This window comes from Octopus sinensis, unplaced genomic scaffold, assembly GCF_006345805.1.
Source record: "Octopus sinensis unplaced genomic scaffold, ASM634580v1 Contig15977, whole genome shotgun sequence".
Classification (NCBI taxonomy): domain Eukaryota; kingdom Metazoa; phylum Mollusca; class Cephalopoda; order Octopoda; family Octopodidae; genus Octopus; species Octopus sinensis.
The window spans coordinates 628-27,236 of record NW_021834041.1 but is presented as its reverse complement, the minus strand read 5'-3'; the positions used below and the strand labels follow the sequence as shown (position 1 = coordinate 27,236).

The 26,609-nt window shown below is 33.3% G+C and overlaps 2 protein-coding genes across 2 annotated transcripts; both read left to right on the top strand.

Moving 5' to 3' along the window:
* Positions 1-24: 24 nt before the first annotated feature.
* LOC115230634 (protocadherin beta-15-like) lies at positions 25-20,745 on the top strand. Its single transcript, XM_036499746.1, has 5 exons — positions 25-2,306; positions 10,193-10,229; positions 11,887-12,040; positions 12,379-12,511; positions 20,696-20,745. The coding sequence occupies exons 1-4, from the start codon at positions 310-312 to the stop codon at positions 12,498-12,500; spliced, it is 2,310 nt and encodes a 769-aa protein (XP_036355639.1). The 5' UTR covers positions 25-309; the 3' UTR covers positions 12,501-12,511; positions 20,696-20,745.
* Positions 13,431-20,745, top strand: LOC115230633 (protocadherin beta-15-like). Its single transcript, XM_036499745.1, has 6 exons — positions 13,431-13,436; positions 14,674-14,749; positions 16,136-16,754; positions 16,829-18,548; positions 19,186-19,339; positions 20,576-20,745. The coding sequence occupies exons 1-6, from the start codon at positions 13,431-13,433 to the stop codon at positions 20,695-20,697; spliced, it is 2,697 nt and encodes an 898-aa protein (XP_036355638.1). The 3' UTR covers positions 20,698-20,745.
* Positions 20,746-26,609: the final 5,864 nt, after the last annotated feature.

Here is a 26,609-nt window from a genome sequence, read left to right as displayed (position 1 = left end):
TGTATTTTATTGACTTTTTCTCATTGTTATTCAAGTGAAGATATCACATATCATATTGAAGAAGAGAAGAGTCCCTATACCTATGTAGGGGACATTGCTACTGACTTACAGAAATCAGACAGCTCCTTCTTAAAGAATAAGGATTTAATTACATTTAGTCAACTGCAACAAAAGGGAGAACAGTTGTTCAATGTGACGAGAACAGGTAAACTGTACACTGTTGAGACATTGGATGCTGAGTCTGTGTGTAGTTATGAGAAAGAATGTTTTGAAATCGTTAAAGTGGCTGTTCACAAATCCAAGACATTTATGAAGATCTTAAAGATTAAAGTCATAATAGAAGACATCAATGACCACCAACCTGAGTTTCCTGAGAAAGAAATCACACTACATTTCAGAGAAGGAGATGGTAAAGGTATGAAGAAAACCATACCTAATGCCATCGACAAAGATAAAGGTTACCAAAACAGCTTAATTAATTATGACTTAAATGGTGGAGGTAACTATTTTTCATTAAGTGTTTCTAAAGAAGCAGATGGAATTTCCACTTTAGAAATTATTTTAGAAAATAAATTAGACAGAGAAAAGAAAGACAACTACAATATTGAGGTTATTGGTAAAGATGGGGGAAGTCCACCAAAGCAGTCTGTGCTAAATGTGAAAATATCTGTAAAAGATGAAAATGATAATAAACCGCAATTTTCTCAAAGTATCTACAATGTCTCTATAGAACATAAACATAAAAAGAATATTCCAGTCGTCACATTATCTGCCAGTGATTTAGATATTGACAGGAATGGTAAAATATCTTTCTATTTCAGTCAGAAAACTGATGAAACGATAAAAGAATACTTTCATTTAGATAAAAGTACTGGAAAGTTATTTCTTGAAAAACCTATAAATTTTGGTAAGAAAGAATCATTTAAATTATATGTGAAAGCCAAAGATAATGGAATTCCTCCTCTCAGTTCCATTGCAATAATTCAGATAAATGTTATCAACCAACACAACAATCCTCCAAATATTGATGTGAATTTTATTTCTACTCAGAATCACAACACAGCTACCATTCTGGAAGACATCAAAGTTGGTAGTTTCATTGCTTATGTGATGGTCACTGACAATGATGTTGGACACAATGGACAGGTGAACTGTCATATCAAAGACGACACATTCAAACTACAGTCAATGGGATCGAAGGAATATAAAATAGTTCTAAAGAAAGCAGTAGACAGAGAGACACAGGAACATTATCACTTTACTGTGTCGTGTGAAGATAAAGGATTACCTGCTCTGAAAACTGATAAAGATCTGTCAATCCAGGTGTTGGATGTGAATGATGTCGAACCACACTTTACGAAAGACACATTCAAGTTCCTTACCTATGAGAATGACAAAGCTAATTTCCCTATTGGCTTTATCAATGCTACAGACCCAGATATTGGTAAGGGAGGTGAATTGTCTTATTCTCTGAGAAATAAACAGCAATATCGTCTGCCATTCCAGATTATCAACTCTGGCTTTATTTCAACAAACCAGTCTTTAGACAGAGAACACAGAGATTTCTATGAGTTTGAGGTTTTTGTGAAAGACAATGGAAGCCCATCTCTGAATAACACAGTGAATGTTGAAGTGGAAGTATTGGATAGAAATGATAATGCTCCATATTTTACATTTCCTAGTGTTGACCCTTTCACTCTTAATGTCCACTATCATCCGCAAAGTAAGAACGACATCACAGTTCTGAAAGCATCTGATATAGACAGTCACATGAATGCTTTTCTCAGGTATGAAATCGTTTCAGGTAACGAGAGACAGTTATTTAAACTGGACTCTTTCACTGGTGTGTTATCATACTCTCGCACAGTTTACCAAAACGATGCCGGATCATATGAGCTTGAGTTTGTTGTGAAAGACAGTGGTACTCCAGTTCTGTCAGCAACAACTAGTGTGTCTTTGACACTGACTGTTAGTAACAAGACGTCACCAATGTTCACAGCTGTGCACCTACCAAGTGATAATACAATAGATGCGACATTGTTGATTATCATTGTAGTAGCAGCTGTGATAGTATCTATAGCTATTGTGGTTTCTATAACCCTGTGTATTGTGAGATGTAACAATGTGAGAAATAGCTCATCTGAAAGAACTGCAGAAGAGAAACAGGCATACCAATGTCGCAATGAGATGAGACAGTTGATCTATCAAGGTAACAACAGTGTACCTGTGATGTCAGGTAATCGAGGAGAGATGTCAGAGAGATATGGTCATTCGAGGAGCCATTACTATCCTGAAGACTGGAAGACATCGACAATGAGCAGAAGTCTTCAAAAGTCCACAAAGGTAAGTTTTATTTCAATTATCAGTCTTGCAGTAAATAGCATTTAATTAAAAATGATCAAGTTTATTAATTTATATCAGAATCACTGTTCCTTTATATCAGAATCACTGAAGGCGCATGGCTCAGTGGTTAGAGCGTCGAGCTTACGATCGTAAGGTTGTGAGCTCGAATCCCGGACCGGGCTGCGTGTTGTGTTCTTGAGCAAGACACTTTATTTCACGTTGCTCCAGTTCACTCATCTGTAGAAATGAGTTGCGACATCACAGGTGCCAAGCTGTATCGACCTTTGTTGTTCCCTTGGATAACACTGGTGGCGTGGAGAGGGAGGCCGGTATGCATGGGCGACTGCTGGTCTTCCATAAACAACTGCCCGGACTTGTGTTTTTGAGGACTGTGCTAGAGGGTGCTATGTGCTCCCATGGTCATTCATGACCGAAGGGGGTCTTTACCCTTACTGTCCTTGATGATTGGTAGTATTTAATTTCCAAATGTATTTAATATGAAATATGCCATGTTGAAAAATTACTTTCGTGATGTATTGATGAGAAATACATTTTGTCCTGTGCATGTTACAAGTTATTTGATGTTTAATGAATCTCTAGCAATTCTACCACAACAAGAATCAAAGATGCTTTCATACATTGTAGGTTTAGTAATCTCTTTAATTACAGTCAAAAATGAGTAGACTTAGTAATGAGTTGACTTGGATATTGTTGAAATTGTTTACAGCTATGTGCACTGTCTGAATGAGAATTCAAGGTATATAGTGTGTGTGCATGTGTAGGTTCAAATAGGCTAATAGGAAACAATTGACAGAGAAATGGAAGTTGTGTTGATATTTTTCAATTTTCTCTCTTTATATAAAGTTAAGTTAATCCTTTAATGCCTCTGTTTTAATCCATCTCATGATAAATGTATCTGGACATTAATAATAGACAATTATGGTTTTGATTCTTTATCGAATATGTACACTTCTTTTAATATGGAGTGATCACTAATTTCACTAGTGTCATCATTGACTTTTTAGTAATTTCTCTCTTTTTTTATCTTGGAACATTGTCATATTTCAAATAAATTACCTTGTATAAGCGTGTGTTACATTTTACTAATTGAAGTGATATAATGCATAAGCTGCCTTATTTTATCAGACAGAAACTATTTTATTCAATATTAGATATAGGACTGTCAGTCAAATGTTATCTGTATAATATGTCTTGTTACTATTGCATTTTACAGCAGAAATACAGTCAACCCATTGAGGTGACATCTTATGGAGACAACAGACCATCTTCTCACTATCCCACTGACACATTGACCAGTCGTAAGAGCAGTGGACAGTGCTGGAGTGAGCGGTCAAGTAGACAGTATGAAGAAATACCTGCAATGTCAGGTAAAACACTTTCATTTACCTATCTTAATTGGTATATTTGTCATTTACCCCAATGATATCTTTTGGAGTGAGCCCTAAACGAACACTATGATAATTTTATTTATTAGTTTAATTGTTATTTGATCTGCTGAAGTTTGTACAGATCTATTGTATAGTGAGGTATTAATTTCTTTATAATAGTTGTTTAGTAGATTATTGCATAGAAGAGAAGAGAATATTGACCAAAGCCTGTCAGTAAATACTTATTGTCTTTGTGTACCATACGATAAGTTCAGTTGATGTATATATGTGTGTTTCAGGAATCTATGGTGGTGCCCCACCCGATGTATCAAGCACCAGTGAGAGAGACCATTACCAAGACAGATATGTGAAACCTCCAGAGAGACAGTTACCTTCAACACCAGATGTTGTTGTCAGTTAAGTGAGACTGAGAAAGGAACACAACAGAAATAATATCACCTTCAACATTCACACAACATTTAAAACAACACAAATATATTAGTTAGTAAATAATATTGCCAACATACGACTGAATATCTTTGTATGTATTTCTGACAAATTATTTGAAATGTGTACATCTGGGGTAGGTTTCTGCAGATAAAACTGATATAGCATCAATTGTTCTGATTAATCAATTCACACCACTCTATTGTTAGGTAAACGAAAGGTAAATGCAATATTGGAAGAAATCACTGATATATATTCCTCCCAGTGAAGTAAAGTTTGACATTAAAAAATGTCTCAAGCAATAAATATCAACAACTTTATGATGTAAAATGCCTCCATTACATTTTAAATATAAATATAGTTTACATGGCAGCCTTAAATTTTCTAGAAAGGAGATTTAGTTTAGAATTAGGTCAGACACACACACACTAACTGTTATTGTCAATATTGTATTTACATTTTAAATTACACACACATTAACAACATCAGCCATATTTTGTTAATATAACCTCTCTGTTCTAAGGATTTCTATGTCAGTCTCTCTCCACATCAGACATGTTGGTGTTATATAGACTTATCATGGCTGACTGTTAGTGGAGCTGATAGTTTGTTGTCCCTCTCTTTTCATTGTGAGGGAAAACACATCAAGTCTGAGTGAGGCTGGAGTGAGCATCACCCATCTCTCTTCCTCTCTCTGTCTCTCACTCAAACCCATGCACACACTCACTAAACATCACACATCCACAAAGGAAGACTGAGAGGGAACTGCTGGTTCCCACTGACTCACCACCAACACTATTCCATCAACATGAAGCCATTGTCACACCATAGCAGCAGTGACACAGACAACCATTAACAACAGAACATTGGGACCAAGTCACAATTTATACAAGAAAGGATTTCACACAATGAAGGTAAGTCTATTGTTCAATATTATTTATTCAAATTACGTGAAATAATGATTTCATATGTAGCCTTCTTGTAATATGAAAATGTAATATTCTGATGGTGGCCATATTAGATCTGTGTCAGTTCATATTGAATGTCTTCTTTTCAGACGTTGGCTGTTGAATATTTTGAGAACAGCTCTAGGAAAAGAAAAACTGTTTAGGAATATAATGTCCATTATTTCAATATACTATATTTTTAATGTTCCCAGGTTTTCATGTACTTGTTTCCTTATTCTTAACTAGTTTCTTCTAAATGATTGTGTACTGATAAATTGATACAGACATTTTATAGGAATTTCTCTGAAATATTTCGGTGGCAGACTATTTCCATATGTATGAAATTATAGTAATAATATAATAAAATATATTATAAAACTAACATTTGACTGTGTAGTAACAAGAAAGAAAAGTATGAATAAAAATTGATATCGATATTGTTGTATGTATTTTTATGTGTTTTATGATGTTTAAGTGTGTGTGTGTGTGTGTGTGTTTGTTTGTCTAAATACATTAATTGGTTAATTTCTGTATATCTTGTCTTGTTTCATTATTACTTCTTTAATTTAAGGCAGGGAACTGGCTGAATCATTAGCATGCCAGATGAAATGCTTAGTGGCATTTTGGCTGTCTTTACATTCTGAGTTCAAATTCCACCTAGGCCAACATTACCCTTCATCTTTTTGGGGTCAGTTATACAAGTGCCACTTGAACACTGGGGTTGATGTAAATGACTAGCTCCCTATCCCCAGATTTCAGGCCTTGTGCCTACAATAGTAAAGATTATTAGTCCTTACATTTATAAATTTCGAATTCATCTACCTAGGATTATTTCTAAGCTAATGAACCATACCTGCTGTGTGAAACTTAAAAAAATATTGGTATGATATTCATCATAATCGGATATTTTAAAAAATGTCATCTCAAGCATGTCCTCTATCAATTTAGTGTAGAGTTGTTTTACAAAATTTAAAAAAATAGTCACTTGTAATTTTTTGTGAAGTTATATTATACACTAATTACTTATAGAACCATATTTGTTGATGTGACATTATTTAAAAAATATTAGTATACAACACATAATGTTACATCCATGAAAAAGCATTGTCAGACAGAGGCATCAATGTCATGTAGCATTGGGACATGGAACAGGTAAAGGTTAAGACAGAAATATGTCACATCAATAAATATAGTTTTATCAGGAATTAGTGTAGAACGTAACTTCCAAAAAAATTACAAGTGGTTGGTGTTAGGAAGGGCATCCAGCTGTAAAAATCCTGCCTAAACAGTCACAGAAGTCTGGTGCAGGCTCTTGTGATTCCGTCCCACCCGTGCTAGAATGGAAGATGGACGTTATAAACGATGATGATGATGATGATGATGATATTATCTTTGCCATTACTATGTTATTGCAATATAACTGGAACTGAATGATAGATATTGTAATATAAAAAGGCCATATTGATTGATAATGATTTAATTTTATGGTTGAAAAGTGAATATTTGTTTGGTTTCCATAACTTCATTTCACTAAATGACTTTTCTAAATTTGTCATTTAAATAGCTTCTAGTTTATATCTTCTCTATTCTGGAATATCTGCTTCTTAATATTATCATAGTGTTTTGTGAATGATGACCAGATGTCCATCTTTGGTGCCATTATAACCGTCAGACAAATTGTATGTGGTTTGAATTTATATTTTGTTTTTCATCTCTTCTGTTCTAGCAGAATTGTTGTAACCACATATTCCTGCCTTAAACTTTACCCTTTGCATGTCTGACAATGATTTCCTGACTATTACATTATTTGTAGTATACTAATATTTTTTAAACAATGTCACATCAACAAATATAGTTTTATCAGTAATTAACGTATAATATAACAACAAAATAACATTGAATTTATTGCACACATGCACAAATACACTCTTGCCCACTTATGTATTCTACTGTGTTCTTGTGAATTACGTTGAGTTATTTGCAGAAAAGCGTTACCGATAATTATTTTACATATATTTACATTTTCATTCGGGGACCAAAGAAATAAGAGAAACTCAATGCAAAATAATTTCGTTTGCTATTGGTAATGCTGTTCAAGGGAGCGAACTCAATTTAGGCTGTATAACTGAAGGAAACATTATTTTCCCATTAGGCTATAAACAAAACCTATAATTATTTTGTCATATTTTATAATTTTTCGTGAAGTCTGTAATGTCTATGTTGAAGTTTCAGCAACTTGTATAATAATTTTTAATCAGTTAATTATTTTGAGAGTATGGGAATGTGGTGGTTATTATCTTTATGAAGTTTGGCAAATTGGAGCAGTTTTATAATGAATGTCACTTTGAACAATATTTTATAAGATTAATTACAATAAATTATTAGAATAAGAAACTGCGCTGTTTAAGTAGTCTCAAGTTATCTGACTTATGAGAAGAACCTGTTAAATCATATGAATTAGTTGTCCAAATTATTGCCTTCTCATTACTATTGCAAAGACAATTTCAGATTAAGTAAAGATCTTCAACTTGCCATAAAATATATGGCAGACAATGTATATTTAGTGAGCAGTAAGTTCCCCCTGGGATACTTTACTTCAGTCCTACTTTTGGTATGTTTTCTTATAAGAAGGAGATTATTTATTCATTACTAAAATAGTCTTTCACAATATGTTTTTTATTTCTTCCCACTACAAGCTATCTATTTATTTTACAGATTAATAATGTGAAGCTACCAAATTCCTGGACATCACGACCAGAGATGCTGTTGTGTCTCTGTATTTTATTGACATTTTCTCATTGTTATTCAAGTGAAGATATCACATATCATGTTGAAGAAGAGAATAGTCCCTATACATATATAGGGGACATAGCTACTGACCTACAGAAATCAGATAGCTCCTTCTTAAAGAATAAGGATTTAATTACATTTAGTCAACTGCAACAAAAGGGAGAACAGTTGTTCAATGTGACGAGAACAGGTAAACTGTACACTGTTGAGACATTGGATGCTGAGTCTGTGTGTAGTTATGAGAAAGAATGTTTTGAAATCGTTAAAGTTGCTGTTCACAAATCGAAGACATTTATGAAGATCTTAAAGATTAAAGTCATAATAGAAGACATCAATGACCACCAGCCTAAGTTTCCTCAGAAAGAAATTACACTGATCTTTGGTGAAGGTGATGGTAAAGGTATGAAAAAGATGATACCTAATGCCATTGATAAAGATATGGGTAATCAGAACAGTTTAATCAAATATGTATTACATGGTGATGGACATTTTTCCTTATCCCAATCAAAAATAGCTGATGAAATATCAACATTAGAAATTATTTTAGAAGATAAATTAGATAGAGAAAAGAAGGACAGCTACAATATTGAGGTCATTGCTAAAGATGGGGGAACTCCACCAAAACAATCTGTTTTAAATGTGAAAATATCTGTGGAAGATGAAAATGATAATAAACCACAATTTTCCCAAAGTATCTACAATGTCTCTATTGAACATAAACATAAAAAGAATATTCCAGTTGTCACATTATCTGCCAGTGATTTAGATATTGGCAGGAATGGTAAAATATCTTTCTATTTCAGTCAGAAAACTGATGTGAAGATGAGAAAATATTTTCATTTGAATGAAAATACAGGAGTGTATATTTAGCTAAATCAATAGAGTTTGGAAAGAAGAATTTTAAATTATATTGGAGCCAGGGATAATGGTATTTCCCCTCTCAGTTCTCTGGCAATCGTTCAATAAATGTCATCAATGAACACAACAATCCTCCAAATATTGATGTGAACTTTATTTCTACACAGAATCACAACACAGCCACATTCTGGAAGACATCAAAGTTGGTAGTTTCATTGCTTATGTGATGGTCACTGACAATGATGTTGGACACAATGGAGAGGTGAACTGTCATATCAAAGATGACACATTCAACCTACAGTCAATGGGATCGAAGGAATATAAAATAGTTCTAAAGAAAGCAGTAGACAGAGAGACACAGGAACATTATCACTTTACTGTGTCGTGTGAAGATAAAGGATTACCTGCTCTGAAAACTGATAAAGATCTGTCAATCCAAGTGTTGGATGTGAATGATGTAGAACCACACTTTACGAAACACATTCAAGTTCCTTACCTATGAGAATGACAAAGCTAATTTCCCTATTGGCTTTATCAATGCTACAGACCCAGATATTGGTAAGGGAGGTGAATTGTCTTATTCTCTGAGAAATAAACAGCAATATCGTCTGCCATTCCAGATTATCAACTCTGGCTTTATTTCAACAAACCAGTCTTTAGACAGAGAACACAGAGATTTCTATGAGTTTGAGGTTTTTGTGAAAGACAATGGAAGCCCATCTCTGAATACACAGTGAATGTTGAAGTGGAAGTATTGGATAGAAATGATAATGCTCCATATTTTACATTTCCTAGTGTTGACCCTTTCACTCTTAATGTCCACTATCATCCGCAAAGCAAGAACGACATCACAGTTCTGAAAGCATCTGATATAGACAGTCACATGAATGCTTTTCTCAGGTATGAAATCGTTTCAGGTAACGAGAGACAGTTATTTAAACTGGACTCGTTCACTGGTGTGTTATCTTACTCTCGCACAGTTTACCAAAATGATGCCGGATCATATGAGCTTGAGTTTGTTGTGAAAGACAGTGGTACTCCAGTTCTGTCAGCAACAACTAGTGTGTCTTTGACACTGACTGTTAGTAACAAGACGTCACCAATGTTCACAGCTGTGCACCTACCAAGTGATAACACAATAGATGCAACATTGTTGATTATCATTGTAGTAGCAGCTGTGATAGTATCTATAGCTATTGTGGTTTCTATAACACTGTGTATTGTGAGATGTAACAATATGAGAAATAGCTCATCTGAAAGAACAGCAGAAGAGAAACAGGCATACCAATGTCGCAATGAGATGAGACAGTTGATCTATCAAGGTAACAACAGTGTACCTGTGATGTCAGGTAATCGAGGAGAGATGTCAGAGAGATATGGTCATTCGAGGAGCCATTACTATCCTGAAGACTGGAAGACATCAACAATGAGCAGATCACTTCAGAAGTCTACAAAGGTAAGATATATTTGGATTGAGTGTTTGTTAGTAGTTAATGTTCAATTAAGAACTATTTGAATAGAAGACATTGACATTGAACTGAAGTTTGCCAAAAAGCATGAAAATATGTATTAATCTTCTATTTCGGTATTCTCTTAAATCTCCTCTGGAGAACAACTTCATTTATACTTTTAGTGTAATCTTTATATTTTCATAAATATAGTTTTAGATATTATTTCCATAATTATTATCCAACAATGTTTGTATAACATTATCAATTGTGTATTTCATCTGTTTTGTTTGGTTTTGAAGTATTCAGTGTTCTTCAACGTATGCCTTAAAGAAACTTTCCATGGATGAAATCCTGTGACTTGTAACTCTTCAAACTAAACACAATTATTAAGTTTGTGACATCAATTATGTTTATAGTATTAGAGCTGCTTCTAATTCAGAATTTAGTTTTAGTTTATTTTGTACTCTTTTAGAATTATGAGTTGAGAGTAGAAATTGTTATTTCTGGTATGTTATGTTGCTCATCTACACCAAATGTCTGTGATATTTTATTATTATTTGACTGTAACAACATTCAATATTTAAATAAATCATTACACTGGCATATAAATATACAAGTTTTTTTTTCTGTTACATAAGGGTTTTTACCAGATGTAGGGACTGTGTCCTTGACCCTCACAATTGAGGTTAATGTGGCATACTCTCTTGAGCAATTACTGGTATAAAACAGCTGGAGAAGTATGGGAGTAGAGTGAATTTCAGTGGGGAAAATGTGCTGTGGCAGAAAGATTAAGTGGTCGTTGTAGGGTGCAGAAAGGCTGGCAATACGATTGACTAGAGGAGAAGAGATGAGTAAGATGAGTCGCCCAGGGTGGGACCTCTGAGAGTTGAGGCTTCTGTAAGTGAAAGTAGAAAAGCAGAGTCAAAGTGATATGGTCCATCAATATATGGAGATGCAACATAACTGGAAGAATGAACGTATAGATTGTGGCTATCCTGTTCTTTTTCTAAAAATAATGGATCTAAGACCACTACTTCTTGTAAGGAAACAAAGAATATTTTGTGAGTGTTTTAGGTTGAATAGAAGCTTCTTGAGTTGTGTTTGTGTGAAGTTTTTATCAAAATCCTCGAATCTAATGATCTCACATGCCTTGACCTATAAAGCTGAAATGTTATCACTGCTACTTCACACACAAACATCCTTGATTTTTAATTAATGTTAAATAGTTAATATTTCATGAGGTATCCTTCTTTCTTGGCAATAATTTATCATTATGGCACTTATTTCTTCTCTTCAATAGATGTGTAGTTATAATTATCTAAAATCTCTTAGCTACCTTCTGCATCTTAGTGTTGACTTGAAAAATTTTCAAACAATGTTTCTTTTAGTGATCAGTGAAGACTCACTAAGCAATGCACTAACGTCTGCGTCTGAGATGTTCCTTCTCATTTCTTCTTCTCTTACCACTGCCATGGACTCTTTCTATGAATAGCTTGCTGAAAACTCATTCCAGTCTCAAAACTTTTACCATGGTCTCCTCTCCCATATCTCACACTAACCACACACCCTAACCTTTACACCCCAAAACAGTAAGCATCCAGAATTCCCAAATGTTTTTCTTGGACAAATCAAGTCATTGTTGTTTTTTGTTTTCTCTAACAGCAGAAATACAGTCAACCCATTGAGGTGACATCTTATGGAGACAACAGACCATCTTCTCACTATCCCACTGACACACTGGCCAGTCGTAAGAGCAGTGGACAGTGCTGGAGTGAGCGGTCAAGCAGACAGTATGAAGAAATACCAGCAATGTCAGGTAAAACATTCACATTTACCTATGTTTTTGGTGTGTTTATCATTTATCCCATTGATATGTCTGGGAGTGAAGTCTAAACAAACACTAGGATTTTGAGCACTTCCAAAATGTTATTTCTAATAGTTTTATCACTATGAATTAAATTTATAAATTAAAAGTGTAAATCTCTTTTTATTTATTAGTTAATTGTCACGTAATATGCTCAAGATTGTATAGGTCTAATCGTATAGTGAGGTATTAATCTCTTTATAATAGTTATTTTGTAGAGCACTTAATATAAAAGAAGGAACTGTTGACTAAAGTCAATCGTTGAATACCCATTGATATATATGTTTCAGGAATCTATGGTGGTGCCCCACCTGATGTATCAAGCACCAGTGAGAGAGACCATTACCACGACAGATATGTGAAACCTCCAGAGAGACAGTTACCTTCAACACCAGATGTTGTTGTCAGTTAAGTGAGACTGAGAAAGGAACACAACAGAAATAATATCACCTTCAACATTCACACTACATTTAAAAGCAACAGAAATATATTAGTTAGTTAATAATATTGCCAACATATGACTGAATATCTTTGTATGTGTTTCAGACAATAATTTTACAGCTTAGGTAAGAGGAATACATTTATAGCTCTGTTAGGTAAACTAAAGATAAAGGAATGACTAAGAAATTATAGATTGACATTTTTACTCGTGAAATACAATTTAAAATTGAAAATATTTAAGCAACAAATATAAGACAATTGTATAACATATATTTGAGTAATAAAATGATGATATTACATTTTAAAAATAATACTTTATTTCACAGTTTTGATTTCTCTCCATTTTACATTCTAAATGGGAGAATTAATTTAGAACTAGGTCAGACAGACACTAACTGTTATTGTCAATATTGTATTTACATTTTAAATTACACACACATTAACAACATCAGCCATATTTTGTTAATATAACCTCTCTGTTCTAAGGATTTCTATGTCAGTCTCTCTCCACATCAGACATGTTGGTGTTATATAGACTTATCATGGCTGACTGTTAGTGGAGCTGATAGTTTGTTGTCCCTTTCTCCCTCTCTTTCCTTTCTTTGTGGAGGGGAAAGGCAACATTTAATCTGAGTGAGGCTAGAGAAAGCATCACTTCTGAGTGAGGCTAGAGTAAGCATCACTCATATACTCCTCTCTCTCATACACATACACACTCACTAAACACCACCCATCCACAAAGGAAGACTGAGAGGGAACTGCTGGTTCCCACTGACTCACCACCAACACTATTCCATCAACATGAAGCCATTGTCACACCATAGCAGCAGTGACACAGACAACCATTAACAACAGAACATTGGGACCAAGTCACAGTTTATACAACAAAGGATTTTACACAATGAAGGTAAGTTTGTTATTCCATATTATTTATTCAAATTATGTGAAATAATGATTTCATATATAACCATATTATATTATCAAAATGTAACGTTCTAATGGTGGCCATATTAGATCTGTTTGTTCTCATTTAATGTCTTTATGAGTTGGTTATGGAAAAGATTGTGAAAAACAGAGAGTGAAGTGAGTGTGTTCAATCCTTGTCACTAGCATTCTGCTCAAAGCATATTCTCTTATCTTTTGTGTTTTCACACTGTTTATCTTGTCTGCCTTTTTTATATATATATATATATATATACATATATATATATATTATATAATATATAATATATATATATATATATATATTCATTGCAATTCATGTTCATATAAGAAATTTTAATTAAGAAAAAGAATATTAGTTAGAAACCATTATTACTTTTGATAGTATATTGTGTGTGTGTGTGTGTGTTTAGTCTTGGGTGGATGCAAATGTTCATTGCTTTGCGTGAGTTATTGATGAGTATAGTTTTGTATTCACTTCTTTTGTTCAGTCACTGAACAGTATTCATGATGTAATATTTCATATTGGTTGTCTATGAAATGTGTTTAACAAATTCAATGTACAAGTATGGCCAATGTTGATCAGTAAATGATTGTTTTTAGTTTACATACTTAATATGTTTTCAGCAATAACCCAGAAGTGTTTCTAACATTTTCTAGTATGTTCTTTGATCATTGTCATCATGTTTTTATTAACATTCACTTTTCCATGTTTGTATGGGTCAGAAAATGTTTATTGAGTCAGATTTTCTATGGACTAATGCCCTTCCTGTTGCCAAACCTCACCTATTTCCAAATAAGGTAATATTTACTGTTGGCCAGACATGTTTTAATAGATGATTGGAAAGAACCTCACTGCTTGTATAACAGTGTCACTCTTTTACAACTGTCACATAATACGAAGAGAGGGAGAGACACTTACACACACGATGGGTTTCTTTCATTCAGTTTCTGTCTACCAAATCCATTTGCAAGCATTTGGTCAGACTGAAGCTATAGTAGAAGACACTTGTCTAAGATGCCGTGCAGTGGGACTGAACCCAAACCCATGTGATTGGGAAGCAAACTTCTTAATCACACAACCAAGCTTATACCTTGTTTTAATCAAAATTTGTTAATTTAGTAAATCCATTAGGAATACCTGGTATTAAAACTGCATGAAGAGTATTGATTTGGTAATTATTCCTTGTTATCTGTTCCAGTGTGAATCTTTATCTGTTGATTGTTTTTTTAATGATGGTAATGTACCACTATATGAAAAATTATGGGATGGTCATGGTTGGAATGCTTTGATCATAATTTTGCTCAAGAAGTGCTGACATAGATTTACACAAAAATAATTTAGTCTATCACAGATAACAAACATTCACCTGCAGATCGCTAAAAAGGTTGTCTCCAAATATTTGATGCATATTTCAGAATAATTAATTTCAGATACATTCATTAAGTATTTATATTAGATTTTTTCTACATAATTTTATTTCATTTTCAGTTATAGGACGCAATTAATTGTAAATCTGTTGATTATTTAATTATTGTCAAATTTACATTAGGTGGCTTTATTTAAAATTATTAGTTTGACGTTTAAACAGGTATATGCCATTCTCTCATACCTATCAAGTTTAAAGTAATCAGCTAAGTCTTACTCACCTTACTAAACGAATGTTTTCTTTACTTCTGGTCTAATTTGTTGTAAGACTTTTTTCTTCAATAAACAGATGAGTCAAGTAATGGACAGTATTATGTTATAGAATTCTTTTGTTCATAATTTCTTTAGAATTTAGTGCTATTGACAGGAATTATTTCTTGGAGTTGAGTTAAAGCGATTTGGCTTAGTATCTTAAACTGATCAATAACTAACCACCAGGTAGCATATCATTACTATTTAATAATCTTAGAAACTTCATTGTCCGATTTCACGTGTATTTTTAAAAATTCATGAACATATAATTATTGCACTTTCTGAAACTGGTTAATACATTTTGATAATGCTTTGTATATATATATATATATATATAGCATTATCACAAATGTATTAACCAGATTCTGAAAGTGCAATATATATATATATATATATATATATATATACACACAAGCACACACACAAGCACACACACAAGCACACACACACACACACATAAACACACACACACCTGTGCGTACGTAAAGTACATAACTAAGCATATTTTCATTGATAATTGCTCGACTTAAAATTGTTTGTCATGTTTAAGGGAAATAACTCAAAGTTCCATAAAATATTTGTATTTTGACCTGTAAAAATATTGATGCGAAGTTAGATTCCATTGTAAAATGAGAGTCAAAATATCAATTATGATCTTGCCCACAATTCACGTTTCTCATCTTTAATTAATTTACTTCAAAATTAGGCAGATTAATATTTGTTTGAGAGTACTTATCTGGAAATAAGTGCCACTTTTACTCTTTAAGTCTTCAGAAATTCTATGAATCATTGAATCTTAATATACATAATTAAATTTGGTGAGAATTGGTCATATAATTCTTGTCCACTTGTACATGATATTAAGAAGAGTAGCATTGCTGCTCTTCATTGAAAATATTTTTATGAATGAAATAAAGAAAAGAAACTTGGTTTGCAAATCCATACATTTCTTATTGATATGAGATACATATTTTTTGTTTCAGGTTTAATTTTACAAACCACCTTTTTCCTGGACACTGTGTTAATATCAAGTTCAGAAATGTTGCTATTTCTCTGTGTTTTACTGACTTTCTTCCACTGTTATCTAAGTGAAGATATCACATACCATGTTGAAGAAGAGAATAGTCCCTACACCTATGTAGGGGACATTGCTACTGACTTACAGAAATCAGACAGCTCCTTCTTAAAGAATAAGGATTTAATTACATTTAGTCAACTGCAACAAAAGGGAGAACAGTTGTTCAATGTGACGAGAACAGGTAAACTGTACACTGTTGAGACATTGGATGCTGAGTCTGTGTGTAGTTATGAGAAAGAATGTTTTGAAATCGTTAAAGTTGCTGTTCACAAATCCAAGACATTTATGAAGATCTTAAAGATTAAAGTCATAATAGAAGACATCAATGACCACCAACCTGAGTTTACTCAGAAAGAAATTACTCTACATTTTAGGGAAGGAGATGGTAAAGGTATGAAGAAACCCATACCTAATGCTATTGACAAAGATATGAGTCCAGAAAACAACTTAATTACTTATGAATTAAAAAAAGATAATGGACATTTTTCTTTATCAGTTTCTAAACAAACTGATGAAATATCAACGTTAAGAATTATTTTAGAAGAGAAATTAGACAGAGAAAAGAAGGACAATTATGATATTGAAGTCATTGCTAAAGATGGAGGAACCCACCAAAACAATCTGTTTTAAATGTGAAAATATCTGTGGAAGATGAAAATGATAATGCACCACAATTTTCTCAAAGTATCTACAATGTCTCTATTGAACATAAACATAAAAAGAATATTCCAGTAGTCACATTATTAGCCAATGATTTAGATATTGGCAGGAATGGTAAAATATCATATTACTTTGCCAGGAAAACTACTGAGAAAGTGAAGAGACATTTTAATTTAGATGAAAATACTGGGAAATTATATTTAGCTACATCTTCAGAAATTGATAAAGAAGAGTCTTTTAAAATATACATTGAAGCCAGAGATGATGGCACACCTCCTCTGAGTTCCATAGCAACGGTTATAGTAAATGTCATCAACCAACACAACAATCCCCCAAATATTGATGTGAATTTTATTTCTACACAGAATCACAACACAGCTACCATTCTGGAAGACATCAAAGTTGGTAGTTTCATTGCTTATGTGATGGTCACTGACAACGATGTTGGACACAATGGACAGGTGAACTGTCATATCAAAGACGACACATTCAAACTACAGTCAATGGGATCGAAGGAATATAAAATAGTTCTAAAGAAAGCAGTAGACAGAGAGACACAGGAACATTATCACTTTACTGTGTCGTGTGAAGATAAAGGATTACCTGCTCTGAAAACTGATAAAGATCTGTCAATCCAAGTGTTGGATGTGAATGATGTAGAACCACACTTTACGAAAGACACATTCAAGTTCCTTACCTATGAGAATGACAAAGCTAATTTCCCTATTGGCTTTATCAATGCTACAGACCCAGATATTGGTAAGGGAGGTGAATTGTCTTATTCTCTGAGAAATAAACAGCAATATCGTCTGCCATTCCAGATTATCAACTCTGGCTTTATTTCAACAAACCAGTCTTTAGACAGAGAACACAGAGATTTCTATGAGTTTGAGGTTTTTGTGAAAGACAATGGAAGCCCATCTCTGAATAACACAGTGAATGTTGAAGTGGAAGTATTGGATAGAAATGATAATGCTCCATATTTTACATTTCCTAGTGTTGACCCTTTCACTCTTAATGTCCACTATCATCCGCAAAGTAAGAACGACATCACAGTTCTGAAAGCATCTGATATAGACAGTCACATGAATGCTTTTCTCAGGTATGAAATCGTTTCAGGTAACGAGAGACAGTTATTTAAACTGGATTCGTTCACTGGTGTGTTATCTTACTCTCGCACAGTTTACCAAAATGATGCTGGATCATATGAGCTTGAGTTTGTTGTGAAAGACAGTGGTACTCCAGTTCTGTCAGCAACAACTAGTGTGTCTTTGACACTGACTGTTAGTAACAAGACGTCACCAATGTTCACAGCTGTGCACCTACCAAGTGATAACACAATAGATGCGACATTGTTGATTATCATTGTAGTAGCAGCTGTGATAGTATCTATAGCTATTGTGGTTTCTATAACCCTGTGTATTGTGAGATGTAACAATGTGAGAAATAGCTCATCTGAAAGAACAGCAGAAGAGAAACAGGCATACCAATGCCGCAATGAGATGAGACAGTTGATCTATCAAGGTAACAACAGTGTACCTGTGATGTCAGGTAATCGAGGAGAGATGTCAGACAGATATGGTCATTCGAGGAGCCATTACTATCCTGAAGACTGGAAGACAGCAACGATGAACAGAACACTTCAGAAGTCTACAAAGGTAAGCCTTATTTTGATTGACTATTAGATGGCACCATGTTTACATGAAAGTTACTTTCCTCTTTGGAAATTTAAGAATACTGTTTGCTGTCCAAATGCTTTTGGTTTAGATTAGCTCTGAAGAATTTACTGATATGGTGCAGAGATGACAAATGCCTTCTGTTTCTTGTTCAAATCCAAGAGAATCCCTATTAGGAGTATCAAGGGTTCATTCATACACTGTAGAGCATCAGTGACTTAATTAACCATTGTACGTTCTTACCATTTGTCAATAGAATCTTTGCTAATTTTATGAAGACTATTGATATAGCAGTTCAGATGCCTCCAGGCTTGTATGGCAATTATACAGACACATGCACAATATGAATTTGTAGTATAACTAATAAAGGAAGATGTAAAAATTCCATGGACACTATTTGCTTTTTCAGAGTGAGCTATAAAATAATGATTTGTGATGTGTCTAATTTTAGTTAACTTGTTCTAGTTAGGTGCTCATATGGGCAGTTAGGAAGAATAGCTTGTTAATAGTATATTATTACATACATGTACCCATCAATATTTAAGAATTAGCTATGTAACAGGTTCACATTTATAAATGATACCATTACAATATATTTTGTTGCTATTGTATTTTCCAGCAGAAATACAGTCAACCAATAGAGGTGACATCTTATGGAGACAACAGACCATCTTCTCACTATCCCACTGACACACTGGCCAGTCGTAAGAGCAGTGGACAGTGCTGGAGTGAGCGGTCAAGTAGACAGTATGAAGAAATACCAGCAATGTCAGGTAGAACACTCTCAGCCATTTGCATTTGTTATTAATTTCATTATCATGTCTCTCATTCTTGAAGTCACTCTCATGAAACTCTTTAATCTGTTAATTAATATAAAATTCGTATCCTGAATTCTAATCATGATTTTTTAGAAACAGCCTTTGTGACATTATGTAATGTATTCTCCTTAAAATATATCAACTAATCACGACATAGAAAGCTGTAAGGAAACTTTTAGAAATACCAATATATACTTAAAGTGACAATATAATACTTTATACATACACACCAAATCTCCCTGTACAAAGCAAAGATGTATAGAGGACCTCCCCTATATTACATACTGTCATTGACTTAAACATGTATCCTGTTGCTCAACTCGCTGTAATCTATTCAAAAGTTATTGTGAATGCAATTTACATAATATAAAATGTCATTAGGTGGTTATCACAGTATTGTCCAGAATTAACTCTAAACACTGAAAAAAACAGAAAACATTTACATGATCTGAACTATGTTTATATTTCACAAAATATCTTCAAGAACCTAACATTAGGAACATTTACAAGAGTATTCAATTCTTATTCATATTCTGGTAGTTATAAGTACACAGTTTACAGGAATCTAAAAAGGTATTGCACTTTTTTCTACAAAATATGGTGTTTGTTCCATTCAGCTAAGTGTTAGGGACATAAATTATTAAACTGATGCGGAAATACAATTGATAAAATGACTTTTATAAAATCTGTCTATATGAATACAAAAATATTTTGGATATGGGTTTTGTTGTGAGTGACATTTCTTTGTATATTATTATACTACATTTTCATATTTACACTATATTTATATATTATTTATGTATTTATTTATTATTTACACTAAGTTTTGTAACTTATCCCTTGTGATGAATCTCCTTCAAATTCAGATATATATCTACTCACCTTGTCAAGTTCTTAATTTCATATATTTTAACCTGGTCCAGTATTTTCATCATTAGTCCCTTGTTTTTCATTATGTACAATTAGTTGTTCATCACAATATACAGGTAATTGTGGTGTGATTTATAATACTTTTTGAAACTAATGGAGCAGAACTATTTAATTAAAATCAGTAAACAACATAATATATTGTACAATTAAAACACATCTAAATTTCTTTTAAAGGTTTGACAGTTTTTTTCCCTGACATAAAATACCTACTGACTATGTGACTTATTCAATACATTTATTTGATATATATGTGTGTTTCAGGAATCTATGGTGGTGCCCCACCCGATGTATCAAGCACCAGTGAGAGAGACCATTACCAAGACAGATATGTGAAACCTCCAGAGAGACAGTTACCTTCAACACCAGATGTTGTTGCCAGTTAAGTTAACACAACAGAAATAATATCACCTTCAACATTCACACAACATTTAAAACAGCAGAAATATATTAGTTACATCATGATATTGCTTTCATATGACTGAATTCCTTTCTATGCATTTCAAACTATACATATTATAAATAAATCTTTGAAGGTTTTTACAGATGAAAAAAATAACCATCAGTTATAGGCATGAAAAGTTTCAATCAAAATATAACTCTCTGTAATTACATAAACTTAGGTAAGATTAACATTTTTGGAAATTTTAAAATAATTTTTCTCTTGGTAAAATAAAATTTAAAAGTAAAAATGCTTTTGAAAATGTGTTATTAATGAGTTATTAATTAAATTTTAGGATGTGAGGAAATATCAGCCCATGCCAGCATGGAAAGTAGATGTTAAGTGATGATGATGATGACAGTTTACATGTATATTCCATATAAATCTTGAATAAGGATTATATTACATGGTAATATTTTAGGAAATAAATAAGACAGTGAGCTGGCAGAATTATTAGCACACCAGGTGAAATGTTTAGCAACATTTTGTCCATCTTTGCATACTGAGTTCAGATTTCATCCCGGTCGACTTTACCTTTCATCCTTTCAGGGTTGATAAAATAAGTACTAGTGGAGTACTCGGTCCATGCAGTTGAGTTACTCTCTCACCCCAAATTGCTAGCCTTGTACGAAAATTTGAGACCAGTATTTCAGGAAATATAATTTATTTACTATACATATCAGTACATCTTTAAAGTTTCAAATCCTGATTGAGAGAGTTAGTTTAGAATTAGGTCAGACACACTAACTATTATCATCAATATTCTGTTTATATTTTAAATTACACACACATTAACAGCATCAGCCATATTTTGTTAATATAACCTCTCTGTTCTAAGGATTTCTATGTCAGTCTCTCTCCACATCAGACATGTTGGTGTTATATAGACTTATCATGGCTGACTGTTAGTGGAGCTGATAGTTTGTTGTCCCTCTCTTTTCTTTGTGGAGGGAAAACACAACACCAAGTCTGAGTGAGGCTGGAGTAAGCATCACCCATCACTCTTCCCCTCTTTCTCTCTCTCTCTCTCACTCACTTACATGCATACACACACACTCACTAAACACCACCCATCCACAGAGGAAGACTTGAGAGGGAACTGCTGGTTCCCACTGACTCACCACCAACACTATTCCATCAACATGAAGCCAGTGTCACACCATAGCAGCAGTGACACAGACAAACATTAACAACAGAACATTGGGACCAAGTCACAGTTTATACAACAAAGGATTTTACACACAATGAAGGTAAGTTTGTTATTCCATATTATTTATTCAAATTATGTGAAATAATGATTTCATGTTTGCTTGTATTGTAGCCTCAAAATGTAATATTCTAATGGTGGCCATATTAGATTTGGGTTAGTTCTTATTAGTCTTCCTTTCCATGATGGCTATCAAGGATTTCCTTTATAGAAACAACATTTAATATGAAGAATATATGTTCAAACTTACATAATTAATTTTCTTCATAATTATATATCCTTATTATCTTCATTCACTTGTTATGAGTATTATATCTCATTCTGTTCCTAGGAAATGAGGCCATTAGATATTTAGTCTTTGTATTTATAAATTATTGCACATAATAATCATTTAACTATATTTAGTAGTATAGCATTTCTCTATTAAATTTCACAAATTTCATAATAATACAGTTATTAATAATTCTGGCTGCTTCCTGTATTAGTGTCTATCTGTGTTTTTACTTGACTATGTGTTCTTATCTGTGTCTTTGTGTGTAATGAATAAAATATATCTGGTTGTTAATTTCATCTTGAGCATTATTTTCAGAAAGGTTAGTTTTATTCCATCTTGAGAAGGACAGACAAAATGAGTACATTTGTTAAGATATTTATTTGATTTAAAATATTAGCAGTGACGAACTATATAAAACATTAATATCAATAGTTTGGTAATTTAATTTCTTCATAAGATATTTATAATTTATTCAACTGTTATTCTAAGTCTGTCATAGTGTTGCAGTCATATAACAATTAGCAAATTAAATGTTCTTTATGTGCATAACAGAGATTTAAATTGATATAAACAAATGCAATTACTCTTTATATCCTATAGATTTATTATTTCACTGTAAATTTGTTATTTTAAAACAAATTTCTGTGTAAAAATTACGTTTTTTCTGCATCATGGTGCTATATTAATGACTGGAGATATATCTCTTATAACACTACTGTCATCAAGGCTGAACCAAGTAATAAAATATATGTTTCTAATTAACTTGAAATGAAAGCAGATATCCGAATGACATATTTTGTATGAAATAGATAATAGAAATTTTTTATCAATTGAGGAGAGAATGTTACCTGATTTCTGTCTTGTGTAGTAGAAAGGTGAACATTTCAAGTTTTGAGTCATTTAAAGTAGAAAGAAATTAATTCTGAATCAATCATAAATCATCTCCCTCCTACCCCTGTCCCTCCTCATATACACACAGAGGACATTCAGCCTAGATTCGACAGTTTGCATAAAAGGTAAAGAAAACAATATCCCCTCCAAAAATAAAAGTAATTTTTTAAAAATCAAAAAACATCAACCTGGCTTATGGCTCAGAGATAACAGTTTACTTGAAGTAGCTGCTGCCTTTAGCTTTCACCTTGGCTCTGGAACTTGGCCCATGTGTTCCTCATTGTGTCCTGGGAAGATCTTTGGGCACTTCCTTCATTTTGACCCATGCATACTAATCCTTGAGATTTCAATTAGGAGACCAGAAATTGAGGCTGGTGAAGTCTTAGAAATTCTCAGACAACCATTTCTGACTCTTTCTGAAAGTCTGGCAAGGATCCGAATCCTGCTGCTACACATATGGCCTTCCAACAGCAACTCTCTCCAACCAGGAATTGACCATAGTCTGCAGCAGCTTCACATAGCCTTCTGAGTTGAGTCTAAGGCCCTGTTCAGATTTGTGGGGATGAATTCTGGCATGTGGTCACAGTCAGAACGCTTGCAGTGTACCTTCCTGCTGGCCTTGGCTTCATAGCCTCCATTGCAGCTTGCTATGTTGTGTCTGCAGCCTTTACACTTTCCACAAAGCATTGAATAACCATGATGACATCAGCATTTTGACACCGGCATGAATCATCATGAGATGGGTAACTCTTTTCCCGTATTCAGATGGTTTCGGTTCCTCCATGTCAGCTAACTTTATCTCAAGTAAAACTCTGATCTCTTTGCTCTCCACTACTGTCAACTGTTCATCAATACATTAAGCTGTTCCTGAAAAAAGGAGACAAAAAGAATTGTCAAATTTAGCCTGAATTCTCTGTATATAATCAGTATATAATATGGATTCATCATCATCATCATCATAATAATAATAATAATAATAATAATTGTGTACAGTGCTCAGGTGCACTACAACTCATCTAAAGTGTATATATAATCAGGTGTAGTTTCGGCAGATTTCGGAAAGCATGAGGGCCTTAAAGGATGCAGTGTCATGGCAGTCAACAACTGACGCAGGCAGTTTATTCCATGCTTCAGCAACTCTGAGCATGAAAAAATGTTTCCGAAAGTCATGGGAGCTGTGTTGTTTTCTGACTTTGTAGGCATGTCCACGTGTGTTAGACACATGGAGATCAAAAAGGTGTTCAGTGTTGTTGTTGGTGAGGTGGTTGATAAACTTGTGGGTGTTTACCAAGTCCGTCGCCAGACGCCGGAGCTTCACTGAATCCATGCCCAGGGAAGCAAGGCGCTCAGAATATGGTAGGTGTCTGATGGAGGGTATGCGTTTGGTTGCACGTCTCTGGACAGATTCCAGGAGGTCATGTTAAAATAATTCTGTTACAAAATACATGGCAGAATTTCTTTCGTGTATCATAAAGTTATACTTATTCTATAAAGATAGTTTGAAATGTTATTTTCCATATCTCTAGATGGTAAAAATAATATAAAAATAATACTGTAGTCTCGTTATGGTGAATGAAACTAAGGGAACTAACTCTAAATTTTTTATGAACTGAATGTGTATAAAAATGTTTTATATCCCGTTTTGTTACACTATTGTTTTCTGTTATGTTTTTATCTCCAGTAATCAATTTGTTCCTCCGTTGGAACCATGTTTTTGTTCATACGCACTGGAGTTAACAAACTATACTCACTAGTCTTATTTGAGCCTTCAGCTTCATTGAGTGTGACATTCACACAAAAAATTTTGTTTCCCTATTTATCTTTAGTTAGTGAGCAATAAAATTCAGTCTCAAAAAATAAAAGTCTAATTGCTGTAGTAACCTCAACTGAATCAATGTTTTATATGAAAAAAAATACAAAAAAAAGTGTGATATTTTTGTTTGCTAAAACATGAAAATTTCCTGAAGTGTGAAATTCCAAACAGTATATCTTCACCCCTCTAAATGGATGGAGCCACAGAAATCAACAACATCCCATACACTGCTGCAATATAGTTTGTATGTATCTATGACAATATGAGCAGGGAGTGGCAAAAAACCTTTACTAGTACATTGAGGAAAGCAAGTAAAGTGGTTGATGTCATGTTTATCCCTGGAGCCACAAAATCTGCCATTCATTCTAACTAAAAATAATTTAACCTCCCATTGCATGTAATGTCATTTATGGCACATGCTATGTCGTTAATGACATTTGTATGTCATTAAATGTGTAGGTAATATCAACATTATTGCATCAGGGGACGTTTTTATATTATTACCAGTTTCAAATAGGCCAGGCTGTGTCTTACCTCTGGTAACTATTTTGATTATATAAGCAACAGCTTTCAACATTTTTTTCATTCCATTTACCTCCTGACAACATTTTGAAAGTAAATTTACCTCTGTACTTTTTCGTTCAGTAATTGGAATTTCTACTTTCACTGTAGTAAATTATCTGATAAAGAGGAAATTAAAAAAAAACTAGTTTTTAAACATTAAGTTCAAATAACTGTATCAGTACAACTAGAACATAACTATTACTTAATTTATTTATGGATTAAGAATAATGGATATTAGAACCTAACACAGTATTTTTGAATTACCTGACTACCCCATTAATAACAAAATAATTAACAAGTATACATTCAGGTTGTTAACCCTCTTGTGACACCCAGGCTGATTGATTGGCCCAAGTGTGATACCAGCTGAAAGGACTTTGAAGTTGATTCATTGGCCTTATCAAACCAACATTTTGAAGTGTAATAGCCAATCAGAGATCATCTTTCGGTGGATATAAAACTATATAATTTATATGGTTTTACATACTAATAAAGTAGCTTTAGGTACTTTATCCTCTGTTTTCTACTTGCACCCTTCAATTTCAATCTTAACAGAAAAAAAAATTTGGTCTTTTTGGCTAAACATACTAAAGCCCCATGTCTGAAAAGGGTTAAGTCCAAAGTGGTAGAAAGAAAAATACTTGTGTTTCTTCACAAAATAGACCTACTTTAAATTTTTTCTCAGCTTCAGGCTTTTGAAAATTATAATTGGAAAGAAAATTTGTACAGATCCAGAATCTGCAAATAGGTAGACAATTCACACACTGGAAGAACATTTACCTTAGTTTGAGGGATGACTTTAAAGCAAAACACAAAGTTTTTCTTACACAATATAAAGAGTTGCCCATTCTTAGCCTTTTCCCCATATTTCTGAAATGCAGTGCTAATATTAACATTAGCAGTTGAAGCATTCATCTTACAATTCTCATCAAAGAGAAAAACTGTCATGAGAAATATAAACTTCTGAATTAGAGTCTTTTAATGCTTTTTCAAAAGAAATAAATGTTAATAATGTAGCTGCAACTAAATCAGGTTTGAAAGCAGTTTAATTGTTGGCTAAGAAAGGAGAATTATTTACTGATGGGATGTCTAGAAAATGGGATTTAG

Excerpts from the sequence above, each read along its gene's own strand:
- LOC115230634 (XM_036499746.1), top strand. The coding sequence starts at position 310 with ATGAAGATCTTAAAGATTAAAGTCATAATAGAAGACATCAATGACCAC. Across the intron at positions 2,307-10,192 it reads TATCCTGAAGACTGGAAGAC|ATCAACAATGAGCAGATCAC; the intron begins ATCGACAATGAG and ends AGACTGGAAGAC. Across the intron at positions 10,230-11,886 it reads CACTTCAGAAGTCTACAAAG|CAGAAATACAGTCAACCCAT; the intron begins GTAAGATATATT and ends TTTCTCTAACAG.
- LOC115230633 (XM_036499745.1), top strand. Across the intron at positions 16,755-16,828 it reads CAAACTGATGAAATATCAAC|ATGGAGGAACCCACCAAAAC; the intron begins GTTAAGAATTAT and ends TCATTGCTAAAG. Across the intron at positions 19,340-20,575 it reads AGAAATACCAGCAATGTCAG|GAATCTATGGTGGTGCCCCA; the intron begins GTAGAACACTCT and ends TGTGTGTTTCAG.